This window comes from Equus asinus, chromosome 2 (genome assembly GCF_041296235.1).
Source record: "Equus asinus isolate D_3611 breed Donkey chromosome 2, EquAss-T2T_v2, whole genome shotgun sequence".
NCBI lineage: Eukaryota > Metazoa > Chordata > Mammalia > Perissodactyla > Equidae > Equus > Equus asinus.
The window spans coordinates 139688719-139715813 of record NC_091791.1 but is presented as its reverse complement, the minus strand read 5'-3'; the positions used below and the strand labels follow the sequence as shown (position 1 = coordinate 139715813).

Genomic DNA, 27095 nt, shown 5'->3' with positions numbered 1-27095 from the left:
TTCTTGAGCCCTTCATTTATCAAGCTAGGTAGAACAAAAGTGTTCCAAGCATGAATACTAACAAATACTAACTCCCCAATCCACTGATTTTCTTAAGACATACTAACATAGTTCAAAGCACGACAAATGACCTATTTCACTTAAAGAAAAGATTTCTGAAATTATATGGTTTTAAATTAAACTTTCATAAGTAATTTCCTCACCTTTGATAATAACCAAAGAAATGCAAATTAATCTTTTTATATCTACTAACGTAGCAAAAGGAAAAAAAAACTACCACCAGGTAATGTTGACAAGGTCATAGGAAAATTGGTACACTCATTCGCAGTGGGATAGCAAACAACTTATAACTTCAACGTCCCAAATTAAAGTAGTGGCTATTAGACACACAGAAAGCAGTCTAATAAGTTACAGTATAACACACAGACTGTAAAGTCATTATAATACGTTATGTGAAAATATTTATAGAATAAATAGCAATTTATGGCACAATAACTACTATGAAAAAATATAAACACATGTGGAAGATAATAAGCAAAAATTAAAAAGGTCCTCTTAGGTGGTAGGATTATGGGTGATTTATAAATAACTTTAAAAATACTTTTTTTGAAAATTCTGAGACTTCCACATTGAACTAGAAAAAACACTTCTTATTATTTAGTACTTAAATTTATCTGTGTCATGTTTTAAAGAAACTGGCTAAAGACCTGACTTTCGATGTCCTCTTTTTCTACATCTTCTATTGCTTCTGCCTCTATTAATTCATGAGCTCTCTTGTTCTCTTCTGCAGAAAGTAACTCCTTGGAATGCACATTTTCTTCTTCATTTTCACCAGATTCTTCAGAGTCCTTTAGTTCGTCATTTCCATCTTGTTCATGTGCCTCTTGATTCTCCAATTCACAGTCCTTTTAATGGTAAGAAAATTTGGTACAACTAGACGCAAAGGAGTGTAGGCTTATCCACCAAATGTTTTTTGGTAATTTACATCTCTAAATGTTTTAATTTTATCATAGTTTGACAATATTCCCAAAGTCAAAGTTCAATCATTTTACCTTACATATTAACTGTCTTCAAAAATAAAGGGGATCCAATATCAATGCCATTAAACCACACATCTGAGTTCCCAAATCTCTCACACTGAAGTTCACACTAATTGGATTGCTACCGGAGATGCTCTCAAGTTGCAGTTATTTAATATTTACCAAGTCACATCCAAGGAGCTGTCCTAGAAGATGTGGCTTCAAAGAAATGACTTGATTTCTCCAAGTGTTTGATTTTACTTCAAAGACCCTGGAAGTCTTATACATTATAACACAAAGTTTACTTCTAATTAATAATAAGGAATCCCAACTGTTACACCAATGTCTGTTCTTGAAAAATATGCAAATAATTAATTTAGTCTCTGTGAAGGAATGTCTGTTTGCCCTTCAAAGTCTATGGATACATAGTACTTCAGTGGAAACTAAGAAAAGCAGCCATCTGCGGAGTTTCCTCTTTGATTAACTGCAGAGAAAGAGGTGAAAGCAATGAACATTCCTTCCTCCTTTCCTATTCTTATAGTAAATCTAGCAGATTTAAGAAAAGACTTCTGGGTTAAAAGGGGGAAAGGGCGGGGGCATGACTATTAATCACTCATACCGGAGCTGCAGTGAGGGAAAAGAAGTTTCTGAGAGGTGGGTACAGGAAGGAACATGATTGTTTTGGAATCAGGAGTGCTTGGGGAGGAGGGCTTCTCTGTGACAGGAGCTTTGCCCAACCTCACCACGTATGAGTCGGGGAACACTCGGGATTGAAAATGGAGTAGGTGGTTGTATGACGGGAGAAGAATAGATGCAAAAAACAATCAAGAGAAGTCACTGAGGGAATTTCATCTAGTCTTCAGTGCCATTTTGACTAGTCTCCTCACTCATAAATGGAAGCAATTCCTATACTATTCACATATCTAGGCAATAGGTGACATTTACCCACCACTATTGTGTAAATTCCCAAATTACCAACTCTGGGAGACAAGGAAAGTATATTCACTTAATATCTATCAAATACATCACATACGCTGATACTTCCAAAGCTGAAGAGAAATATAAAGAAGAAACTGAAAAAAAGAAGAAGAAGAAGAAACTAAAGATAAATTTAAATAGGATTTTTACAAAAAGCTCTTTTGTTCTGCTTGACATTATGAGCAGATTCATTTAAAAAGAAAAAGGCATCCTTTGCAGCACATATAAGAGACAGTACTATTATGCTGAATAGAAATATATATCTCCTCATAACATTTCAAATGACTATAACATTTTTATGAATTGAAGAGCTAAAAGAAAGTTAGACATTTGAAAATTAAAAGGTTTTTTCCCCAAGTCACAATGTTTTTCCAGCTTATGGATAATTTTTGCTTACTTATACACTCACGAATGAAGACAACTAGAGAAAATAAGAATAAAGGAACACACCTAATAGAAGATACACCACAAGGATGACAGAATACTGAGACTGAAGAGTTCTTAAAGGCTCAAACAAAAACTGACTACAGGCATGCAATCATCAATTTTAATGGATCCCTGGGCATATATTTCCTAAAATTATCTGATTTCAGGGTTAACTCTTCAACCAAACATTTCTTTCTCTCTATGCCTACCCTCAAAGTGCAAGGAACAAAGTACGGGGTGTGTGGTTCTGTGCTGTGTGTGTAATATGGGGAGGGTAGAGAGCAAGGCAGTAAGAGAGATGGGTGGGTGAATGGACATGAGCTGACTTCATGGTGGAGCACACAGACATCCAGAGACGTTATGACAATGTGGACTAACTGGACATAGAAAATGGAACATATGGGGGTATAATGTACATAATTTAAGAACTCTGCTCATTAAATAATTCCTGCAAATGCCACAATGCTTAAGACCTAAATGATCAGTAAGTAGCAGATCACATTTCCTTAAAATGAAAATGAAACGAAAAAACCTCTAACTATGATTAAAAATAACTTAGTATACAGAACTGCCACAACCCCAATTAAAATTACATACTTTATTTTTCTGGCTGGTCAGTTTTGAAATACATTATCTTTTAGCCAAAAAAGACTTAGCTTATTTATCTTTAAAGGGCAAAACAAATTTCTTAATTTGATCTTTATCAAGTAGCAATACATCAGCAATTTTTTCTCTCCGTTTTAAGGACTACAGTAATCTAAATTCTGCATATTACATACAAAAGCCAAATGCAATGGGCAATGAAAAATAAATTATCAATATCCTTCATCGCAGCACCTTGTCCAGGAACTAACACGACGATTGTCCTTTAGCAGTTCCTCTGGCCTGCATCTCAGATTTCTACTTAAAGGCCTGGACAAACATTATTATTTTTAGCTTTATGTCTCATTTAACTAAAGATAAAGTTATTTCTTATATTTCTCAACTATAAGAATTAATGGGATTGACAACATTACATAAGTCTCTCTCTTTATTTTACCTACAGACTTCAGTTATCTATTGTTGAGGTAAAATGCATGAATTCATCATGCAAAATACTAGGCTCAAAATAAACATCTTAACCTAAGTAATTAACACTTTACCTTGACAAAAGAATCATCTTCCACAGAAGCATCTCCACTCAACTCATCTGCTTCCTGTTTTTTACCTGCGAAAGAAGGAAAATGGGCTAACAACCGATCCATTATGACTTCAAGAGCAAAGAAACATTCAGAGACTTTTACCCCGCAGTATTAGTCTCCACGCCCAAATCATCTAACAAAGCTAATAACAACTGCTTATAAACCAGCCAGTCACAGCTGTCCCCAACTGAAAAGCTTTATTAATAATGTCATGCTGTTTCACTAAAATAAACTGTACAAATAATTAGTCTTCCACACAAACTCATCATCTAACTGACTTGACATGTATGATCCATTTTTCTTTACACCATTAAAATCCTCTATCCTCAATTGTCCCAGAAGTAGCAACACCTTTCAACAGTATTCTGTTTATATAACCAGACGTTTGATAGCTATTTTCAAGATTCATATCCCCCACAAAACCTCTCCTAAGTTCTCCTCTTCAAAAAGCTTTCTCTGAAATACAATCCTCACACTTGAATCTACACCTTACAACCCATCAGTTCATTATACATTGCCTTGTACTCTCAAGTACATCTTGCTTCACCATTTTAGAAAATAAATTCCTTAAGTACAGTGATTGCTTTTATGCTTATTTTATATTTCTCCAAAGGCCTAAATATAAACAGTGCTGGGCACTTAACATAATGAGTGATTTAAATGATTTAAAGCAACTAGAAATTACTTTAGACTGAAAACTGTTACTAGCTTCCAGACAGACTACAGGCCTCCCCAACCCAACCCTCATCTTCGAAACTTTGCAAATTGGTAGTTGAAACATTAAAAATGTTCTCCACATCAAAAAAAAAGTTTTCCACAGAGCCAATGTTAAAAGTTTATGTTTTCAGGCTAGTCCACAAAAACCTACTTTTAATAACCCATAATGTATCAGAAATGCTGTAAAAAACACAGCTGCTGAACCTTTAGTATCAAAAAAAATGTTTCTTTAATTCATTTATTTTGAAATGTGAATGGATGTTCTTTCCTGAGGCCAACTAATAAAGTTTTCCCTTGGTCTAAAACAGGAACTGCCATGTATCCATCTGAAGCTTCCACAACCCCCAGCGTAGAGGCTAAAGCTGCGAGGTAATGGCAAAAAAAAGTTGGGACACCTCCCTTAACCTAGTCTCCTCACTAGCCCCTGTCTTTCATCTACTTCCAGTTCAAAACCCTTTCCTCGAACGAGGGATAAAAAAGGAAACCAGATCCCGCTCCTTCCAGGCATGAAAAAACAAGATTAAGAGTGGAGATTTTTCTTTTACCCACTGAGGTCAGAGAGCTTGCTTGCCCCTGTCCCTGAGGGGCTGTGTGTGGTGTTCACTTCCTGTGTAGAATGCAGTGTTTGCATTTTAAGGAAAATAGAAATTAGAAGTTACTAGAAGGGCAACAACTAAGAAAGCCTGTTCATCAGGAAGTGTTTATTAATCTACTAAAAAAAAATAGTAAGTAAAGATGCTCCTTCCCAGAAAAAAAAAAAGTATCAGATGAGAAAGAGCTCACTAAATTCTTCTATCACATTCTGAGAGAGAAAGTTCCATAATACAAAAACCTTCAAGATGCTGTCTTTTGGGAGAAATAAGCCTTTTAAAAATACAGGATTCTGCCCCCTAACCTACCCACCATAAACCCTTAAGAGTAGAGCTTTGGGGAGAATTCCCTCAGATCTTTTGTAAATACTGTCTTCTCCTTACAACTATAAACTGCTTTACAATTTGCAAAGCACTTAAAAAAAAACCCAACTGATTTTTCCAGGGACAGGTAATCATAATTTTACAAAAGGGAAAATGAGTCTGAGAGGTTAAATAGCTTGCCCAAATGACGTTGTCAGAACTGGAAGCCAAGGTTTCTCATTTCCCATCCTAAATTCTTTCCACTACATCTTACTATGACCTACTTAAAAGACATTATTCTAGTAAGGAGTGGTTAATTAACTCAATTTAAAGATACTGTCTTTGAAAGGACAGCCCTCAGCATAAGGACAAACTATGTACACTCCATGGTGAATTTCACTTGCATGAGCTTACTTAAAGGAAAGTCAAATTACATTATAGCAACAAAAACACCACCAGCAGTCACTACCACTGCCTGAGTGGCTTCTGTGGTCCAGGCACTAGGATAAATGCATCACACATTAATGTATTTATTTATTTTTATCCTCATAACTACTCAAACTATTATTCCCATTTTGCAAAAGAGGAAACTGATGCTGAAAAGTTAATCAGATTACCAAGCTAGTAAAAGCAGTGCTTCGACTGAAACCTACGCCAATTCCCCCTCCTCAAAACCTAGCTCCAATGTGCCAGTTTTAAAAACGTTCTTTTAGTGTAAACAGAGGCTCTAAAAGCCACATCTATAAAATTTTAAAATGAGAGACTCACAGAGATTACAGAACTTGTCCCATGACAAAGGCAATAAGAGGTGGAGGTACACAAGAAGGCCCACCTTTGCCCTCTCTTACTGTTTTTAATAGCTGTATCCCATGAAAGCACTGGACATTTAATGTGTCATCCTCTTGGAAACATAAAAACCACAAGGACAGGATTTTCAAACATAGTGGTAAAACTGTAGCAATAACCTAATAGGTACACAGTATTTAAGAAACTGAAATTTTACACACTAGCTTTGACTCCTTGCACAGTCTGTAACTCTGGGCTTGTTTTACACATGTTGAATTAGAAACTTTATTGTAATTTCTTCCTTTATGAAAAAAGTATTATCCCTTCCCCATACAAAATATAACTCACATTTTAAAAAGCTATGATGTTCAGTATTCACCCCAGAATCTAGTACCATGCTATACAATGAGCAGGTACTCAAGCATTACATATTTCCTGGCTGATAACGGAGTAAGTTCTAGGGTGGACGTTAGTAGTAAACAAGGTCTGGATTTCTACTCGGCCCTCACTGGGACAAAGGTAAGAAGTGACATGCCAGTCAAACCAGCATCGGGTACAACCCCATCCCATCAGAAAGAACTGTAAACTCCAACTTTAATGACGCTACAAAGTAAATCTACAGATTCCTAACTTTTATGATGTCACAGAAGAGAAATAACTTGAAAGAAGAACCAAATCCCCCTTCAATTCCAACAAGCAACACCACCTTGGACACAGTTTTGCACAGTCAATAACCATTTCTGTCCCCATCTCCCATTTGAGCCTGTGCTATCAAAGCTCCTTCAGCAAATTACTCAACTGATCTTTCATCCCTCAGGGAACCTGGGATGTGCCATAGAAATGTGAACTGGTCCAAAGGAAAGCAGCATAACAAGGATGAGGGAGCTAACTCAACATTTAATGGAGACTGAAGCCTCACTTTAATGCTTTGAGGAAAAAAACCAGAAAATAAATTGAGCAGCAAAGATAGTCTGAATAACAAAACAAAAAAAGGAAGCAAAATTAACATATCTTAAACTATTATTGTAGTAACATATGGCTATTTTAAAATTACATAAAGTATACTGCAATGTTCTTGTCATGATTTTAGAGTCTAAAGTAAAATGGCAAAGTAAAAATGTATACACCAAGGAAGACGATGTTAGAAACAGCTCCTTATTCAAGCAACATGGATTTGTATAGGTCCACAGATCCTTAATGAAACTGCTGGGGCCAGACATGTTTCAGAATTCAGAAATTTCAGATTTTAAGAGTACAATGGTGTATATACTATTTATTAATTTAAACCTCCCAGCGGCTTCTGGAACAGCATCTCTCAATCAATCACAGAAATATTTGTGCAATGAAATATATCCATATTCACATCAAATGGGATAAAACAACATTGTAAATAGCCTCATGTTTACCACCAAACTAAAGAAAAAACTTTCTGTTTTCAGAACTTTTCTATTTCAGAATTATCAACAAAAGATTCTGGATCGTAAATTGGTTTTCTCCTCCAACAGCAAACTGGTCTTTATAAGGGTTTGCAACTTTCCTTTCCAAGTTCAGAAATACTTCCAAAACAAAAACAAAAAAAAATCCACTTAAGTAAACATTAAAGTAATTTTGCCCAAAAACTTGGTGGCTGAGTAACTTTTCCTCTTAAACATTTACATAAGCTATGAAATATAGAAAATGTTCAGTCACAAAACTTCTATTGGAGAAGAGAGGGGAAGATTTAGAGCATAAGCCTAACCAAAAACATTAATGTTTCCAGCAAAAAGTTCTCCCTAGGTGCACGCAGTATTCTTAACAGAATAATACACTATGCCTTGTGTTAATTGTTTGTACATGTCTTAACCTCTCTTCAATTAAACTGATATTTTACTAACAAAATCATTTTTCTAAAAGGCCTTGTACATTGTCTTAAACATAGCAGTCATCCAACATCATTTTATAATTTTTTAAAAATCTACACTAAAGATAATTCACACTCATTATACTAAATCTGAAAATATCAGAAGTACATTTTTAAAAATCTCAACTTTGTCATCTAGAGACAACCAAACTAAACACACACACACACAGATTTTAACAGGTAGTAAAAATGTAACTGGGTTCTTAATGGGTTACTTTTCCATTCTGTCAGTAAAAAGAGAATACTACTGATTAACCCTCAGCACTGTTGTGAGAAGCAAAGCAATATGAACGTTTTTTGAAGACTGTAAAGTATGTAAAACAATTTTCAAACTGACGGGCAGAAAGAAAGATTAGTGAAAATGATGCTACATTTCAAGTAACTCTAGTTGCATGAGATTCAGCTGGGGAACTTTTAGAACATACTAACGCCTGGGTCTCCAACAGAGCAACCAAAACCAACTCTCAGGGGGCAGGAGCCTGGTATGTGCGTTCTTCAAAACCGAGATGACTCCGATGGAGAGCAGACTGAGAACCGCTAGGACGACTGAGCAGAACTAGAGTCAGAGTGAGCAGAACAGAAGACGGAGGTTATTGTTTCCAGGCTCTCTAGACTGGAGAAAACTTAAGCTCTATCTACTTTTAACCAGACGTCATGTATGCTGTAAGCCTATTTTAGCCATTGAAAAGGAAACAAAAATTTTTTAAAAAATCCTTTAACAAAAACCTTAAACATAAACATAAGTGTAAAAGTACATGCACATATATGTGCACACCTTAGATCAACAAGATGTTATCTGTGATAAATCCAGGGTGGTGGAATTATGAGCAATTTTCGCTTTTTTGTACTTTTCTGGTTATCCAATTTTTAAAATGAAACCATTTCACTTTTATAATCTGGAAAACAGTACTGTAAGCCATAATGCAAACGACTATTCCAGGGTACCAGGACTGCCACGTAAGGCTAACTCAGGCTGTGGAGTTTATGATGTGAATAGTTAACTCCTGGAATTGCATGATTACAATAAATATGTGAGAATTATAGTATAGTTGATTAATAAGTAAATTCTACCCTTAAACTCTTTAGCCATTGTTCAACATCTTCATTAAAAGTCATTTCTCATGCCACCAACAAAGAATAATGGTTCCTCTTTCCTCTAATTCCTGGACAATTCACACTTTATTTTACACGAGTTCATTAAGAGGAGATAGTCTGCAGTCCTCTCCCCTAATTCAGAATGCCTAGAAGATGACCGACTTGGCAGAAGCACACCATCTGAAATTACTAGAAAACTGTACCTATCTCTCCACCTGGATCTTTGACACACTCTGTATTTGCTATAATAAAATAGCTGAAAAAAGTACATAAGTCCTTTGATGATAAACATAATGCATTATATACAACTGCAAAAGGCAAACACAGGCTTTAATGGCTGAGGTAAAAGGCTCTGATTTCGTGAAATGAAAATGACATACACGGCTTCTGAGGCTGGACAATACTCCAGCAAAAGTTATGAGGCTTTCCAACACAGCAACAACGGGGTGAGGAATAAAAGGACACTGCAATGATTCACGTGTTCTAAAAGTAAATATACTTCCCATATCAGGGTTTAAGGAGAAGGTACTAGTGCTGTGGAGAAAGGCACCTTAAAAAGAAAGACTGTTTGGAAGACAGTGAAGACTATTAATCTCTGATATATGTGATTCCCACAAAGAAATATGCATTAAAATAAGTGCCAAAAGAGATATTTTTAAAAGCAATTGCTAAGAAAGCCATCAAATGAACCTCAGTATTCATTCAACAAATATTTTCTGAGTATCTATTATGTGCCAAGCACTATGCTAGGCATTACAGAGATTACTGTGAATAAAAGATTATGTCCTCACCCTCCCAAAGCTGCTAGCTAGTAAGTACCCCAAAACATCTGACAACTCAGTCTCCAAAGCCCTTTTCAATGCCAGTTCTCAGTAAAGCCTACTTAACATCCAAACCTACTGCAGTCAGAAAAAGGCAAGAGTTACAGTACATTATGGCAGCATATTATATTAAAGGCAGTTTATGTGGCTGATTACTAAATTCTCATTTGACATACAAATTTTAGAAAGCTTTCCACAATAAACATGGTTACATCGTCTGTAATATTTTCCACACAAAATTAGGCATTAGATGGTCAGATAAACGTATAAGCCCAAATTATACTTGTTTCGATAGGGGGAAAATCAGATTTTATAGAGCACTTTGAATCTTTTTAAAGCCTGCATGTATTGCAAACAAGTTTCACCATCAGTAATACTGCATTATACATAATTCTGAATACTGTACTGATTAACCACATAAAAAGCTTTTGCAAAAGTTTAAAGGGGACTCTAAAAGTTGAAAATCCAAAAGAATATGATATGCCATTGTTAGGTGAATCAAAAGAAACTTTAAATCTATAATCTCTAAAACAAGCTAATGAGGTGTTAGTTCTACCTGTTTAACTGCTTTCTTACCACACACCCAAATAATATGACAGTAAGTCTCACTGATGAAGCTTTCTTCTAGGTTACTTATTAAAAAGTTCATAGCAAATGGTGTAAAAAGACTCAGATGGGAGACCCAATCTAAGCTACAAACTGTTTCACCTGATTAACTGCATGCAAACGGATTTCATAAATATGTCGATTACAGATATTAGAATCCACTATAACATTATCAACATTTACTACAAGTTTCTACTTGTAATAACTGCATTTTAAAAATATTTCACAGTATACTTAAGAACGCAGATTCCTTTTCCTCTAATCTATCTAAACAACCATTTTCATACACAAAATTCTATAAATACTGACCCTGCATTATAAGAGAATGAACTTAATATTTCACCTAAGTAATTTTTCCAGACCCATGAAGCTTCTCTCTTGCTTTCTTAACAGCATTTCACTTTTATTTGCTACATTAAGATTACCATAAGAATTATTTATTTTCCTGACAAGCTGCTATATGATGCGTCCTGCTGGTGTCCACATGACTGCCTCTAAGTAATCCCTTTCTTTGCTCTTTTCCTTGTCTAATCATCTGTGCTAACGAACATCTATACTGACTGAGGACCTATGAGCTTTCCGGTTCCTTTCTTATACATCTATTTTAGTTGAACAGAAAGCATTTTTATTCTGGCTCCTGGATATATATGATTATTAAATTTCAGAGCTAAGAGAGCCTTACAGACATCTAACAAAATTTCCAATTTTATAAAAAACAAAACAGACCCATTGAAGGAAAAATTATATGACCAAGGTGAGATTATTTTCAAGGGAGATACTGCTAAGTGAAATGAGGTTTGGCAAAAAGAACGTAAAGTAGCAATTCAGCAACTAGACTGAAAAACTGAGATCACACTAAAATGTTTAATTTCTGAAATCCTTGATTCTAAAAATCTGTTAATTATTGATATTTTTAAAAGTTTCCCTATTCAAATTTGATTTCTAAAAATTAATTTTAAACTTAATTTAAAATTTAAAAAAACCTTATTTATAAGCATCTTAGTGGTCAATTAATTCAAACTAGATTCTTAGTTTAGGATTTACATTACGTTCTTTCTAATTCATAGGATTTTCAGAACAATGATAAGTGGAATTCAAGGAGACAGGAGCTATCTATCATGCACGTCCCAGAACAAGTCTCATGAAACACTCGGTACTAGCCTGCCACAGACAAATGATTAAATGTTACAACTTGTAACTAAAGACTACAATGACACCTTAACATAAGAGTTACGGAAAAATAAAGTTCAAGTATCCTTATAATTCATATAAAAGAAAAAATTAACATGTTGACTATATATATAATATATACATATAAATTTCTAAAATTACTATCAGCTCAAATAATTTGGGACTATAATACACAGCACCTGTCAAACCATCACAATGTGCTAAATAAATGACATGAACGAAAATCACTGTAAGAAACATGGTTAATTCCTGATGTACTTTATTTCTGAATTTTTTATGCTTCCTCATTTTGAAACATCCTCTGGTTTGCCAGCAGAGGCTTCTCAAAACACAGGGAGATGTATCTATCCGAGTGAAACAAATGTATCTCTCAGAGAGATACACTGAGTCAGAGTTAAATTAAAAGCCACAGATCTTCACGATAACTTTGTTACTCTTCTAAACTCTATTTCCACCTCGCCATTCCCATCCAACCCAGGAAATGCTTCTGGGCCCTTTTCAATTTCCTTTGGCAGAAATAAGGGACTCTTGCAAACCGACAGACTCAACTGATGGCATCAAGATCTGCCTGGTCCTGAGACCCACACAGATTGCTTAAGATCAAATTTTAATATTCCCTTCTTTTCAAGGTTGATCCATTCAACCATTTCACTGTAATTGCAGTCTGGTCCACAGCAGATAGAGTAGCACTTGCACCGCTTAAAACAATAAAGGAAGGTAGATTTTTTAAATGCTGCAGCTGTCTATGACACACTCTACATGAAATTTGTAGGTAGGTACCAGAATCCAGATACCCACCATCATGTCCACCCTCAGCCACTGTCCTTATGCAAGGGAGGGAGACATTTCTAATTATTCAAGTGAAGATTTCACTTACCAGAACCTTCTAAAAAATCTAAGTCCCATTTATATTGTCAAAATGCTAATTTAAAACCATTTTTACCTATTCACTAAATCACCATATCCTGGAAATATATTCTGGCCTAGTTTAAAAGTTATAAAATCAAAATCTTTAACATATCCCTACAACTTAAAACCTCTTTTTAGCTAATTAATCATGGATTTTTCCCTACCTTGTTAGTATGATTGGTGAGGTCTTTTGGAATTTCACTGAAAATTAGAATGTATAATGGCATAAACGCAAATTAAGTTCACCAAGTCAAACAAAATACTAAACATAAAGGTTATAGAATTTTAATTTACTAGAGAAAAACAGCAAGGAGCCAAGGTGAAAGATTTGGTAGGAATTCCATCAATACTCTGCCAATTGTGGGGCAAGGTAGACATGTATGAAACTGAATTTTATTCTTCAGGGCTTCACACTATGAAGGAAGAAACATTAGGAAACTTTGTAATTTTTTCGGAAGCAATAAAGAACTGGTCTCACTTTCAGGTCAGCTTCAGCCAAATCTTAAGGGCTACAAGTCACCCAGAGCCTGGCAAAAGTAACTTTTCTTCCTTGACCCAAGAAGGCAGAGTGCCAGAGGGAAATAGCAAAGAGTAGCACTATATAAACAGGGCAAGTGGCACAAGAGCAGAGGCAAGTTATATAACCAAAATATATTTTAAAATATGTTCATAACTCGTAACAACCTTTGCCTTTGGTTGGTTTCTTGTTTGGAGTATCAGTTGAAACAGTTAATTCAATATTATCTGGATCGCCTCCTTCCTCTTCAATAGCCTACATTAGAAAGAGAAGTTAATATGCTACACAATCTATCTAAACTTATTTTATAAAAACGAAATAAAAAAATTAGCAAACCTCAAGCCTCAAGACATTAGAATTGCCAGTCATTTCATAAACCGACTTCAAAAAAGAGCAATTAAACTACACGAAGGAGAGAAACTTTCGGGGGGAAATACCATTAGGTATCACATCACAAGGAGTTTTAAATTCTACCGAGTCGAGATCATTACATATCACATATCAGACTGAACAAAAGTCTAAATATTCTCGATTGCAGAAAAGTTGCTAGCTACGCAAGTAAATAACTAAAAGGAGCTTTCCTAATTTCTATAATGCAAACTTCTTTCTCCTCTACTACCATTCCAACGCTCACTCAAATAAACCAGAAAGATAATCAGGGATGAAAAAGCAGATTATTGCGCTGATGCAAAAACTGAAAACCCAGCGGAAAACAAACCCTCTCTCTAACCCACCCATCGACTCCTACCACCAATGCCCCCCCAAGATGGGGAGGAAACGGTTGGGCACAATTAAACGGTAACTTCGCAGAAGTCAGCAAAGTAACCAGTCCCTCCAGGCCGAGAAATGCACGCGCTCACCATCGCTAAAGGCAGGGGGACCCAACGCCTCCCGGGTCTCCACGATCGCCCTTGGGAGGTCCCGCCGGCCGGCCGCAGCCCTCGCAGCCAGGCGGGGACGGCCCGGGGGAGGCAGGGAGCGCTCGGCCGCGGCGGCCGGTCCCGGGCGGCTCGCGGGCCCCTGGCAGGCCGGGTCCGGCGCGCGGGGGCAGGGGCGCCGCGGGAGGGTCCACGCCAGCCCCGCGCGCGCGGGCGCCGCCCGGGGCCTCCCCGCCCAGCAGCCCCGCGGGCCCCGGCGGCTGCGGGCGTCCGGCAGCTGCGGCCGAAGGGGGGAATCCGAGGCGCGGCCTAAGCGCCCCTTCCCGGACCTCGCCGGGCCTCACCTGCTTGAGGCGGGAGACGAGCACAGTCTTCACTCCGGTGATGTCTAAGTTCCGCCGCTTCAGCTCGGACTTGAGATCGATGACCCGCAGATCGGTGATCTTTTTCCCTTCCGCCTGACCCGAGGCGGCCGCGGCTGCCACAGCACCGGTAGCGGCAGCCATCTTAGAAGAGCAGCGCGCTGCCGAGGCAGCGAGTGGCTTGCAGGGCGGCGGCAGCAGCACCAACTTCGACCCAGGCCTCGGAGGCCGGCTGCGCCGCGCAGCGCTGCGCACAATGAGCCGCTGGCCCCGCCCCCTGACCGTCACCCCGGCGCAACCTGCAGCCGCAGCCAGCACCCGGATGACGGGCGCGCGTGCGCACTGGCGCCGGAGCCCGCCACCGGCGCGCTCCGCCGAGCCGGCCGCGGCCACCTGGGCGCTGGGACCCCTTGCATGGGCTGGGAGGTCCGGCGCGGCCAACCGCACCAACGTCCGCCGCACCTCCGTTCCCCTGCTGCTTCGTTAGCCATTTTCTGGCAACGTCTCGAGGCTTTGGCGACAACAGTGCGCTGGGTGCTGCACGGCATGGATGGTTTGCGCGTTACTCACCATACACCCTGGGACTTGTGCGCGCCGGTTCTGAACCTCTTCCAGAGACAGACTTGATCAGATCTGCTGAATAATCGAAAAAATGTGGCCAGTGTGCACCAATGCACTAGCTTCCCCGAGTTCCATTCAAAAGACCCGACGGAAACCCTAGGGCGGTTATAACTTAAGGGGCTGTAGGGGTTCTATGACACAGGGCCGGCTGTGTGGCAGGTCCCGCTGGCTGGCTCAGTGGAAAACATGCCTTCGGCCCAAGGAGGCTCAGGTTATTCCCGGGCTGTCCCGCTCCTGAGAAACAGGACAGCTGCCCCCTGCACCGGCCTGTTCGCCATCCTCCCCGGTGGACCTGACGGCTCAACACGAAATTGATTCCTGAATGAGGAAATTATAAGTACTTGTTACTATTCTCATTTACTGTGTTCACTGTTTTGTTCCCCGCCAAAATTTAGGATCCCAACAACAATGATCATCTTCTTACCGGGGACCGGCCTGTACAAGTGAGTACCTCTTCGTAACCTGAGCCAGTAGTATTAATCATCAAAGCATCAGCGTTTATGGAATAAAACTATTCGGTGAACTCCGTAAATTGAGTATGATGTGTAATTAACCGTATTGGCATTTTCTGGTTTTGAACATTTAAATTGATGAGGTCTGTCTCACCTGAGGTTGCTTTTTCGACTAATTAGACCAAAAGGAGAAAAACTGGACATTATAAAATAATATCTGACATTCAGGTAGTTCTTTACTGTTTATAATGCACTTTGACATGCAGTAACCCCCCCTAATCCTTCCGAACACTGTGAAGTAAATCTCTGCGAGGTTTAGAGAGATTAAATGGCTTGTCCGTGTTCACAGAGCTGGTATGTGGCCGAACCGGTGCTCAAATCCGGGTCTCCTGATTTCAGATCCAGCTCTGTGTCTACCACAACTTGATTCACAGTCATAGAATTTTAGAACTCAAAGGATCTTTAGAAATCCTCTGGCTCAATCCTCTCTCTTTTGTTTTTGTTTTTGGGTTTTTTTTAGCAGATGAAGATTTTAAGTTTACCTAGAGACCCACAACGAATTATTGGCCAAATTGGCACCAAACCTTAGATCTCATTCCAGTGCCTTTCCCACACAGCCACCCTGCTCCCACCTTCTGGGGACCCTTGTAAAGGAGGGTTATACTAACCAAAAGCTGTTATATCTAAAGTGAATGAGTTTTGCTTTGTCTTAAAAAAAAAATCTAATAATGGAGTTATCTTAAAATGGAGATCTGTGCCTTCTGATCTGATGCACTTGACAAGGAAGGAAGGACACAACATCACCTGCCAAAAGACCAAGAATGTTTAATCTGAATTTCATCAGGAGAAAACGATCAGACAAGTCCAATTGTAGGACATTCTACAAAATAACTGCTCTGGATTCTTCACAAAAGCAGTATCACAAAAGCAAAAGTGGTAGAGCAGTTCTAGAAGAAAGAAGACTAAAGAGACTGGATAACCAAATTTCATGTGAGATTGTTGTGTGGATCCTGGATCAAAGAACAAAACGGCTGCTAAATGGACAATTGAGAAATCTGACCGTGTACTATGTTGTGTTATTGTACCAGTGTTAAATATCTGAAGTGTTATATCATGATTATATAGAATATCCCAGTTCTTAGAAGATACTTGTTGGGGTTCTTAGAGGTGAAGTACCATTTTTTCTGCAATTTACTTTCAAATAGTTGAGAGAGAGAGAGAATGAAAATGTGGCAATATGTTACCAATCACTAAAGTAAATGTAGCAAAAAGTTAGTTGGAGAAACAAACGTGGCAAAATATTAATTAGGGAATCTAGAAGAAGGGCATAAGGTTGTTCACTGTATATTATTTAAACTTTTTTATAGGTCTGAAGTTATTCAAAATAAGTTGGAAAACCCATACATAAATCTAATTTTTTTTTTTTTTGCTTTAAAAAATTTTATTTTTTTCCTTTTTCTCTCCAAAGCCCCCTGCTACATAGTTGTATATTCTTAGTTGTGGGTCCTTCTAGTTGTGGCATGTGGGACGCCACCTCAGCGTGGCTCGATGAGCAGTGCCATGTCCGTGCCCAGGATTCGAACCAACAAAACACTGGGCCGCCTGCAGCGGAGCGCGCAAACTTAACCACTCAGCCACGGGGCTGGCCCCTAATTTTTTTTGTAATAGAGAAAAAATAAAATTTCTCCATTCTTCTCACTTTTAACATATAAGATTTTTACTTTTGTCATTTAACCTATGATTCTTTTTTTTAAAAAAAATTAGTTATTTAAATAATTCACCTTTAAATATATAATATATATATTTATTGGGAGGACTTAGCTCACACAATTATGGAGGCTGAGAAGTCCCAAGATCTGCTGTTTCCAATCTGGAGATGTGTCTTCATGTGTGGTTTTTAAAAATGTATCCTACTTGGGCTTTGTTGAACTTCTTGAATCTGTGGATCAAGATTCCCTGGTTTTACACTACAGAAAGCCAGTGGTATAATTCCAATCCCAGTCTGAAGGCCTGAGGACCAGGGAGAGCCAACGGTGTAAATCTGGTTCCAGAGACAGGGGAAGACTGATGTCCCAGCGCAAGCAGGCAGGCTTGATCTGACGGTCAGCCCTCAGGTTTGTCTCTCCTCAAAGATAATATTAGGAGAAGATTATCATGACCTTAGATTAGGAAAAAAATTTTTATTAGGACTCAAAAAGCACTATCTACAAAGGGGAGATTGATATATTTGACTACATTAAAATTAAGAATTTCTGCTCTTCAGAAGATACCATTAAGAGAGTTACAGAGCCAGCCCTGATGTCCTGGTGGTTAGACTTCAGTGCTCTCACTGCTTCTGTGACCTGAGTTTTGTTCCCGGTCGCAGAAACACGTGGCTCGTCCGTCAGTAGCCATGCTGTGGCCGGTGGCTCACGTAGAAGAACTAGAAGGACTTACAACTGGAATATACAACTATGCACTGGGACTTTGGGGAGGAAAAAATTTTAAAAAGAGTGTTGCGAAATAGTAGAGTTCCCATGTGCCCTTCATTCAGTTTCTACAAATGGAGAAACACCTTATATAACTATACCACAATATCAAAATCAGGAAATTGGTATTGGTGCGATGCAGGTGTATGGTTCTATGCCATTTTACTGCACACACACATTCATGTAACCACTGTTGCACTCAAGATGCAGAACTATTCCTTCACCACAGGTGTGTCCTTTGTGCTACTCCCTTACAGTCACGCCCACGCCTCTCCCCGCTCCCACCAATCCTCACCCCTGGCAACCACTTAGCTATTCTCCATCTCTACAATTTTTTTATTTGGAGAATGTTACATAAATGGAACCATACAATATGTGATCCATTGAAATTGTCTCTTTGTTTCACTCAGCATAAGTCCCTTGAGTTCCAAGCTGTTGCATGCATCAATAGCTTGTTCCTTTTTATTGTTTTATTTTGTTTAGTTTTATTTAGAATTCCACAGTATGGATGTACCACAGTTTGTTTAGTCGCTCACTTAGTGAAGGACATTTTGGTTGTTTCCACCCTTTGGCTAGCACAAATAAGCTGCTATTTACATTTGTGTGTAGGTTTTTGCGTGTGGACTTAAGTCATTTCTCTGGGACAAATGCCCAGGAGTGTGAATGCTCTGTCAAAAACAAAGGTTAGTGGCCCTAATAGAAAAAGAGCTTCTAAAAGTAAAGAAAAAAAGTCATGTGATATGTACACTTTATAATAAACTGCCAAATTTTCCAGTGCGGCCATACCATTTTATATCCCGACTAGCAATTCACGAGACATGCAGCTTTTCCACATTCTTGCCAGTGTTTGGTACTGCCATTTTTTTTTTTTTTAGTTTTAGCTGTTGTAATAGGTATGTAGTGATGTCTCATTAAAAGGTGAGGTGTTTAATAACTAAAGTGAATCCATTTCTAACACTAGGATAAATTCCAAATGGATTAGATGTTTAAATATAAGAGATGAAATCACACAAGTCCTGGAAGAGAGCATTGGTGAATTTCCAGTTCCTGGCAACCACTGATCTGATTTCTGTCACTATAGTTTTGCTTTTTCCAGTTTGTCATATAAATCAAAACATACAGTATGAAGTCTTTTGTTTTTGGCTTATTTTACATAGCTTAATGCTGTTGAGGTTCATCCATGTTCTTGCATATATTATTACTTCTGCCTGTTCAGTGCCTGAGCGGTATTCCACTACATGGTTGTACCACAAGTTGTTTATTCATTAACTGGTTGATGGTCATTTGAATTGTTATGAATAAAGCTGCTACAAACATTAGCATACATGTATTTGTGTAGACATATATTTTCATTTTGGGGAGGTAGATACCCAGAAGTGGGTAGTATGGTAATTGTATATTTAACTTCAGGAGAAATTGCCAAACTATTTTCCAGATACGCCATTTTGCATTCCCACCAGCAATATCTGAGGGTTTCAGTTGCTCTAAATCCTTATTAGCACTTAATATGGTTGGTCTTTTTTATTTTAGCCATTCTAGTAGATATGTAGTCTTTTATTGTCATTTTAATTTGCATTTCTCTAATGAATAATAATTTTGGATATGTTTTCATGTGCTTATCTGCCATCCGTATATGTGGTGAGGTGTCTGTTCAGATCTTTTGCTCATTTGAAAAATTGGGTTGATTGTCTTTTTGTTGTTGAGGTTTAAGATTTTTAAAAAACTAGTAGGCACATATGTCCTTTTTTAGATATGTGACTTTCAAATATTTTCTCTTGTTCTCTAGCTTGTGCTTTTCTTTTATTAGGAGTACTTTCAAAGAGCAGAACTTTTAAACTTTGAGGAAGTCCAGTTTATCATTTTATTCATGATTCATGTTCTTTGCATCTTATCTAAGAAATATTTGTCTAACCCAAGGTCACAAAGATTTTCTCTGATTTTTTTTAATGAAAGTACTACAGTTTTAACTCTTAAGCTTGTGGTCCATTTTGAGTTAATTTTTGTATATGGTGTGAGATAGTAAAGATTATTTTTTTTAAAGATTTTATTTTTTTCCTTTTTCTCCCCAAAACCCCCCGGTACATAGTTGTATATTCTTCGTTGTGGGTCCTTCTAGTTGTGGCATGTGGGACGCTGCCTCAGCGTGGTTTGTCCACACCCAGGATTCAAACCAACGAAACACTGGGCCACCTGCAGCGGAGCGCGCAAACTTAACCACTTGGCCACGGGGCCAGCCCCGAAAGATTATTTTTATTACATATGAAAGTATAATTGTCTCATAACCATTTATTGAAAAAACTATTCCTTCCCCATTGAATTAGCTTGGCAACATTGCTGAAAATCTGTTGAACATATATGTTTTGAACTATTTCTGGGCTCTCTATTGTGTTCCATTAAATTACATGTCTATCCTTACAGGACTGCCACAATGTCTTGATTATTGTAGCCTTATAATAAGTCTTTAAATTAGATAGTGTGAGTCCCCAAATTAGTTCTCCTTTTTGAAAATTGTTTCGCTATTTGAGGTCCTTTACATTTCCATATAAATTTGAGAATCAGTTTTTCAATTTCTAGAAAAAAGTCTTTTGGGATTTTTATTTAGGATTGGGTTGAATCTATAGATCAATTTGGAGAGAATTGACATCTTAACAATATTGAGTCTTCCCAACTGTGTACATGGTATATCTCTCCATTTAGTTCCATCTTCTTTATTGTCTCTCAGTAATGGTTTGTAGCTTTCAACATACAGATTTTGCATATATTTTGTTTGATTTAGCCACAAGTATTTCATGTTTTTTGAGGCTATGGTAAATTGTTTGGTTTTCTGAATTTCATTTTTTAATTATTCATTACAAGTATACAGAATACAATTGATTATGGTGTATTGACCTTGTGTCCTGATACTTTTCTAAGCTTACTTATAAGTTATAGCAATTTTTTTTTACATTCTTTTATTTTCTAGATAAACAAGAACTCTTCTTATCCAATCTATATGCATTTCATTTCTTTTTCTTGCCTTATTTCATTAACTCAGACTTCAGAGTAATGATGAACAGGGGTGATGAGAGCACATATCCTTGCATTGCTCCAGATCTTAAGAGGAAAGCATTTGGTCTTTCGACGTAGGTATGATGTTAGGTTTTTCATAAGTGCTCTTTATCAAGTTGAGGAACTTCCCTTCTATTCCTAGTCTACTGAGAATTGTTGTCATCATTGGATGTTGAACTTTGATAAATAATTTTCCCCTACTGAGATGATCATGTGGTTTTTCTTCTCTAGTCTTTGATATGGTAAATTATATTGATTGATTTTTTTAATGTTGAGCCAATCTTTCATTCTTGTGATAAACTCCAATTGGAACATTAAATTTTCCTTAAAATTTTTTTTGATCCTTAGGTTATATATTATCCTTTCTAATATTGCTGGATTTTGTTAGTTAATATTTTGTTAGGAATTTTTGATTCCATGTTTATGGGGTATGAAGTTTTCTTTTCTTCTAATGTCTTTATTAGGCTTTGATGTCAGGGTAATGCTGGCCCTATAAAATGATTTGGGAAGTGTTCCTTTCTCTTCCATTTTTGCTAAAGTGTGTATAGAATTAGTATCATGTCTTCCTTAAATGTTAGGCAGAGTTCCTCATTGAAGCTCTCTAAATCTAGAATTTTCCTTGTGGGAAGTTTTTAAGTATAAAATCAATTTCTTCAATAGATATATGGCTCTTCTTCAGGTAGTTTATTTCTATTTAAGTAAGCTTTAGTAATTCATGTTTTTCAAGGAATTTGTCCCTTTCATCTAAGTTTGTTGAAAATATTGGCATAAGGTCGTTCCAGGAGAAAATAAAATTTTTCTCCTTCTAAGAGAAAAATTAACAGTATAGTGAAGTGCCTTTTTTTTCCCTTAACATTTTAGGTTGGCATGGACGTAAGTTTAACTTATGTTGTCAAGATATTCCCATGCATTGCTATTTGGAGTATAAACTGACCTCTATGGAGATTAATTTGAAAACATAAAACAAAATTACAATGCACAACCTGTGGCACAGAAATTCTACTCATAGGTAATAATGTATTCTTGTAGGTAATAACATAATTATGGGAAATTGTGTACCAAGATATTTATTGTAGTATTATTTATAATAGAAAAATTCATGGAAAAAACCTAAAAATTCATCAGTGGTACTGTTACATGGTAGAATACTCAGCACATATTAATAAGAATGATGGATCAGGACTGGCCCGGTGGCACAGTGGTTAAGTTTGCATGTGCCACTTTGGCAGCCCAGGTTTGTGGGTTTGCATCCTGGGTGGGGACCTATGCACCACTTGTCAAGCCATGCTGTGGCAGGTGTCCCACACATAAGGTAGGGGAAGATGGGCATGGATGTTAGCTCAGGGCCAGTCTTCCTCAGTAGAAAGAGGAGGATTGGTGGCAGATGTTAGCTCAGGGCTAATCTTCCTCCATAAATAAATAAAATTTAAAAAAAGAATGATGGATCAATACACATACTGCTGTGGAAAGATCTACAAGATCAATTTTAAAAACCAAACAGAGGTCGACGCCAGAGGATAGTGTGAATGGTATGCTATCATTTGCAAGGGAAAAATAATATGTATGATTACGTATATAAATATATAAACTTACATCTGGAAGAATACATAAGAAACTGTTAATACTGGCTACTTCATTGAGGTATAATTTTATGTTAGTACTTGTGGGTGCTATAACAAAAACACCATAGACTGAGTGGCTTATAAACAAAAGAAACTTATTTCTGACCGTTCGAGAGGCTCGGAAGTCCAAGATCAAGGCATCAGCAGATTTGGTGTCTGGTGAGAGCAGAGGGACAGAGAGAGCTCTCTAGAGCCTCTTTTGTAACAGCAGTAATCCCATTCACAAGGGCTCTGTCCTCGTGACCTAATCACCTCTCAAAGGCCCCACCTCCAAATGCCATCACATTGAGCATTAGGTTTCAACATATGAATTTTTCAGGGACACAATCATTCAATCTGTAGCAAATTTAGATACCATTTAAAATGTACAATTCAATGATTTTTAGTAAATTTACAAAGTTGTGCGACCATCTTCACAATTCAGTTTTAGAACGTTTCTGTCATGCCAAAATTATCCCTTATGCCCATTTGTGGTCAACCCTTGTTCCCACCTCCAGCCCTGGGCAACCACTGATAAACTTTGTTTCTATAGATTTGCCTTTTCTGGATATTTCAGATAAACGGAATTATACAATATGTGCTATGCGTCTGACTTCTTTGAGGTCCATCCATTTAGTAGCCTGTAACAGTTGTTTGCTTCTTTCTGTTGCTGACAGTCTTCCATTATATAAATAACCACATTGTGTTTATCCCCACACTAGTTCATAGACATGTGGATTGTTTCCACTTTTGGGCTGTCGTGAATAATACTGCTATGAATGTTCATGTACAGGTCTTTGTGTGGACATATGTTTTTTCTTGGATAGTAGATTTCTAGGAGTGGCATTGCTGGGTTTTATTGTAAATTTATGTTTAATTTTAAGACATTGCCAAGAGTTTTCCAAAGTAGCTGCACTGTTTACACACCCATCAGCAATATATGAGGGTTTCATTTCTCCACATCTTTTCCAATACTTGTTATTGTCTGTCTTCTTGGTTGCAACCATACTACTGGGTGTGAAGTGGTATCTTATCAGAGTTTTAATTTGCATTTTCCCTAATGACTAAAGATGTTGAGCATCTTTCCATGTGCCTATTCCAGCCATTCATATATCTTCTTTTGAAAATATCTATTCAAATCTTTGCCCATTTGTAATTGGATTGTTTTGAGGTTTCTTTTAAATTTCTATTACTATTTTTCTGGAATTTCTAATTGGTACATTTTATACCTGTTACTCTTGTTTTATTTCTGTCTAGTTTATAATTTCTTGTTATTTTTCATAAATGTTACTTCTTCATTGACCTCTTTGAGGATTGTCAACATGATTATATTTTCTTTCCTTAGTGTTTTATTATGGAAAATTTCAGACATGGGCAAAAGTGGAAAAAGAGTATAGTGAACACTCATGAGTTCATGACACAGCTTAATATGTCTCCCATCTCTTTTAAGGTTGATGCTCTAAAAAAACCTTGTCCCACAGGGCTGGCCCAGTGGCACAGCAGTTAATTTTGCACGTTTCACTTTGGTGTCCTGGGGTTCGCCAGTTCGGATCCCGGGTGTGGACATAGCACTGCTTGGCAAACCATACCATGGTAGCCATCGCACATATAAAGTAGAGGAAGATGGGCATGGATGTTAGCTCAGGGCCAGTCTTCTTCTTCAAAAAAAAAAAACCCACAAAAAGCCTTGTCCTACGCTCTTCAATACATACCTATAGAAATCCCTCCCATACATGACAGGTTTCTCCATGTACATGGTACTGTTGGAATGGTAGTGCTTTTTTATGTCTTGCAACAACTGGTCTCTTTATGACTAGTAGTAGACTGTTCTAAAATCCATGGTCTTTGTCTTACCTACCCTTTGGATTTCAGATAAACTATATATACCAGCAGGACAAGAGAGGATCTTATGCATTAGATTTTTCCTGTAGAAGAATCCTCTTGCAAAGCTCTTGTCTTGACTGAGTGAGAAAGCAAATGGTTCTAAACCTCTTAGAAGGTTTCTGTAGGAAGAGATTATGACAGGGTTTATTACCAGACCCACACTTTGTCTTCTATATCAGCCTCCCTCTCATATGTTTACTTTTAGTTGGGTTCACCTCCTTTCCTAAAGAGTTATGAAAGGATCTCACTGTGGTATTAGAGCTCCTCAAGCTTCCTTCCCTTTATGAAACTCGCCATGATAATTATTGTAGGGTTGTTGTTAAGAATGTTGTTTACTGCCACACAGTGTCCGTTTAATGATAATATTTCTTTGAGGTTTCAATGGAAGGAAAATTTCTGCTTCTTCTGAGACATATTACCTTATTGACACGTGTGAATCTTGTAACTGATTACATTTCTCTATTGGCTTCGGCTGCTTGGAATCTGAAGTTAAATTTGTGGCTCACATCTAGAAATTGTCCAGGATTCTGTGGTATGTATTTCTATGTCATAATTACCTCTGGCTGAATTTTGCTATCTTCACTTATTTTGCATTATTTTCCTGAAGTCTTAATCCATTTAGGTTTCTACTTTGCTGTTACATGTGTTCGTGTAAGCTATCACAAATACTACTAGAGATTAGGTTGGGAATGTTTACACACGTAAGTAAATATAATAAAAGAGGTTCATTTAAAGTGGCACTTGTAGCAAGGAATTGGTATTTCACGTTTTAAATTTAGTTTAAATTTGGTCATAGTTTCAGAGTTTTAGATTGCATCTCTAAGCTCATTTTCTCATTGTTAAGACAGGTTTTTGTTGCACAAACCAAAAGTGAAGCAGTGGAAAATATTCTTCCTCCAACAGCTAAAATATTTTTAATGTGAAACGTCTTGTCTTTGTGTACTTCCCTGAACACTCAGTATTGACTGTGGGCGAGTAACTGAAGCATTCTCAGCTGTAATTTTATCCTTTATAATGTGAGTGAATAGAGCCTACTTGACAGAATGATGAGTTGAAGGAGATGGTACCTCTTAGATGAAAAGACATGGTTGATTATTACAATAACTAACTTGCTATGGGATATGGGATAAGTTGATCTCTCTAAGGTTTACTTTCCTCTAGTGGAAAATAGGATGACTGAACCAGATGATCCTTAAGATCTCTTACAACTCTTAATTGAGTTATTCAATACGCATTCGTAAAAGATGAGTAAAAGAAAAGACAGCCTTTAGAAGGTCACAGTAGAATGAGAGAAGAAGGGTAAATGGATTAATTAAATAAAAGGTGCTAAGTGCTCTAATTGAGATTATAAACATAATTTTATTGATATAGAGGAGGGAATCATGGGCTCTGAATGCAAAGCCAGAGGAAGGTTCAGAGGCTGTAACATTGACTTCCTTTGTTCCTTATTTAAGGGGGAAAGGTGTTAAGTATGATGTTAGCTGTAGGTTTTTTATAGATGCCTTTTTCTAGATTGAAGAAGGGTTTTTCCCCCATTCATAGATTGCTGTGAGTTATCATGAATGGATGTTGAATTTTGTCAAGTGATTTTTTCCTGAATCTATCGAGATAATCATATTTGGGTTTTTTTAGTGTGATAATATAGTGAATTACATTGACTTATTTTTTTATTATTAAATCAACCATGTATTCCTGTGATAAAACACACTTGGTCATGATGTATTATCCATTTTTTTATATTACTGGATTTGATTTACTAAGATTTTAAGTATTTTTGCATCTATGTTCATAAGGGATATTGGGCTAAATTTTCTTTTAATATCTTTGGTTTGGGTTTTAGGGTAACGCTGGCCCCATGGAGTGAGTTAGGATATATTCACTCTTTATTTTCCACAAGAGTTTGTGTAGAATTGGTATTATTTCTTCCTTAAATATTTGATAAAATTCACCAGTGAAGCTATCTGGACCTTAAGTTTTCTTTGGAGAAGTTCTAAAACATAAATTCAATGTATGGATGTGAAGTAATGTCCACACATCCCTGATGTTGGCAATTTATTTCTTCTCTCTTTTATCTATTTATTTATTTATTTGCTGAGGAAGATTCGCCCTGAGCTAACATCTGTTGCCAGTCTTCCTCTATTTTGTATGTAGGCCAACACCACAGCATGGTCACTGACGAGTGGTGTAGGTCTGTGCCCAGGGACCAAGCCTGGGCCAACAAAGCAGAGCCCACCAAACTTAACCACTAGGCCACCGGGGCTGGTCCTCTTCTCTCTTTTATTAATCCCTAAACAGTCCAGTTAGTGGCTTATCTATATAACTGATATTCTCATAGAACCAGTTTTAGGTTCTACTGATTTTTTTCTATTTCATTGATTTCTTCTCTTATCTTTTTTTCTATTTGAAATACTAAACATTTATTTTTGTTTTCCAAAGTAGAGTTTATATTATGTATATACATAGTAACGTAATACAGAAACATAAAACAGTATACACTTCTATAGCAGCTGTTGGTCTGCATCAGTTTAACACCTCAAAAGAAGTTTATTAGCAGCGTTAATGCCTCACAAACTTACTTTTTTCCTATTCTATAATAAGTTCTTTTGATTCCTTTCTGTTACCTCCTCTGCCTCCAATTTCTCTTCTTCTTATACTTCACATTCATATTCCCGTGTGTACTCCTCCAAAAATGCACTAGCATAATCTAGATCATTTTTCCATATTCTGCCCACCAGATAATTC

At 37.3% G+C, this 27095-nt stretch overlaps 1 protein-coding gene across 6 annotated transcripts in view; it reads right to left on the bottom strand.

Annotated features, from left to right (window-relative positions):
• SLTM (SAFB like transcription modulator) overlaps window positions 1-14589 on the bottom strand; it is a 42908-nt gene extending 28319 nt beyond the window's left edge. The window contains exons 1-4 of one of the 6 annotated variants that reach the window (XM_044764803.2): window positions 14262-14582; window positions 13207-13294; window positions 3566-3630; window positions 708-905 (exon numbers count right to left, since the gene is read on the bottom strand). In XM_044764803.2, coding sequence (XP_044620738.1) covers window positions 708-905; window positions 3566-3630; window positions 13207-13294; window positions 14262-14423 — 513 coding nt within the window. In that variant the 5' untranslated portion in view covers window positions 14424-14582. Of the gene's footprint in view, window positions 1-707; window positions 906-3565; window positions 3631-13206; window positions 13295-14261 lie in introns of all 6 variants that reach the window. The other 5 variants (XM_044764802.2, XM_044764804.2, XM_070500777.1 and 2 more) reach the window with 5 other exon arrangements.
• Window positions 14590-27095: the final 12506 nt, after the last annotated feature.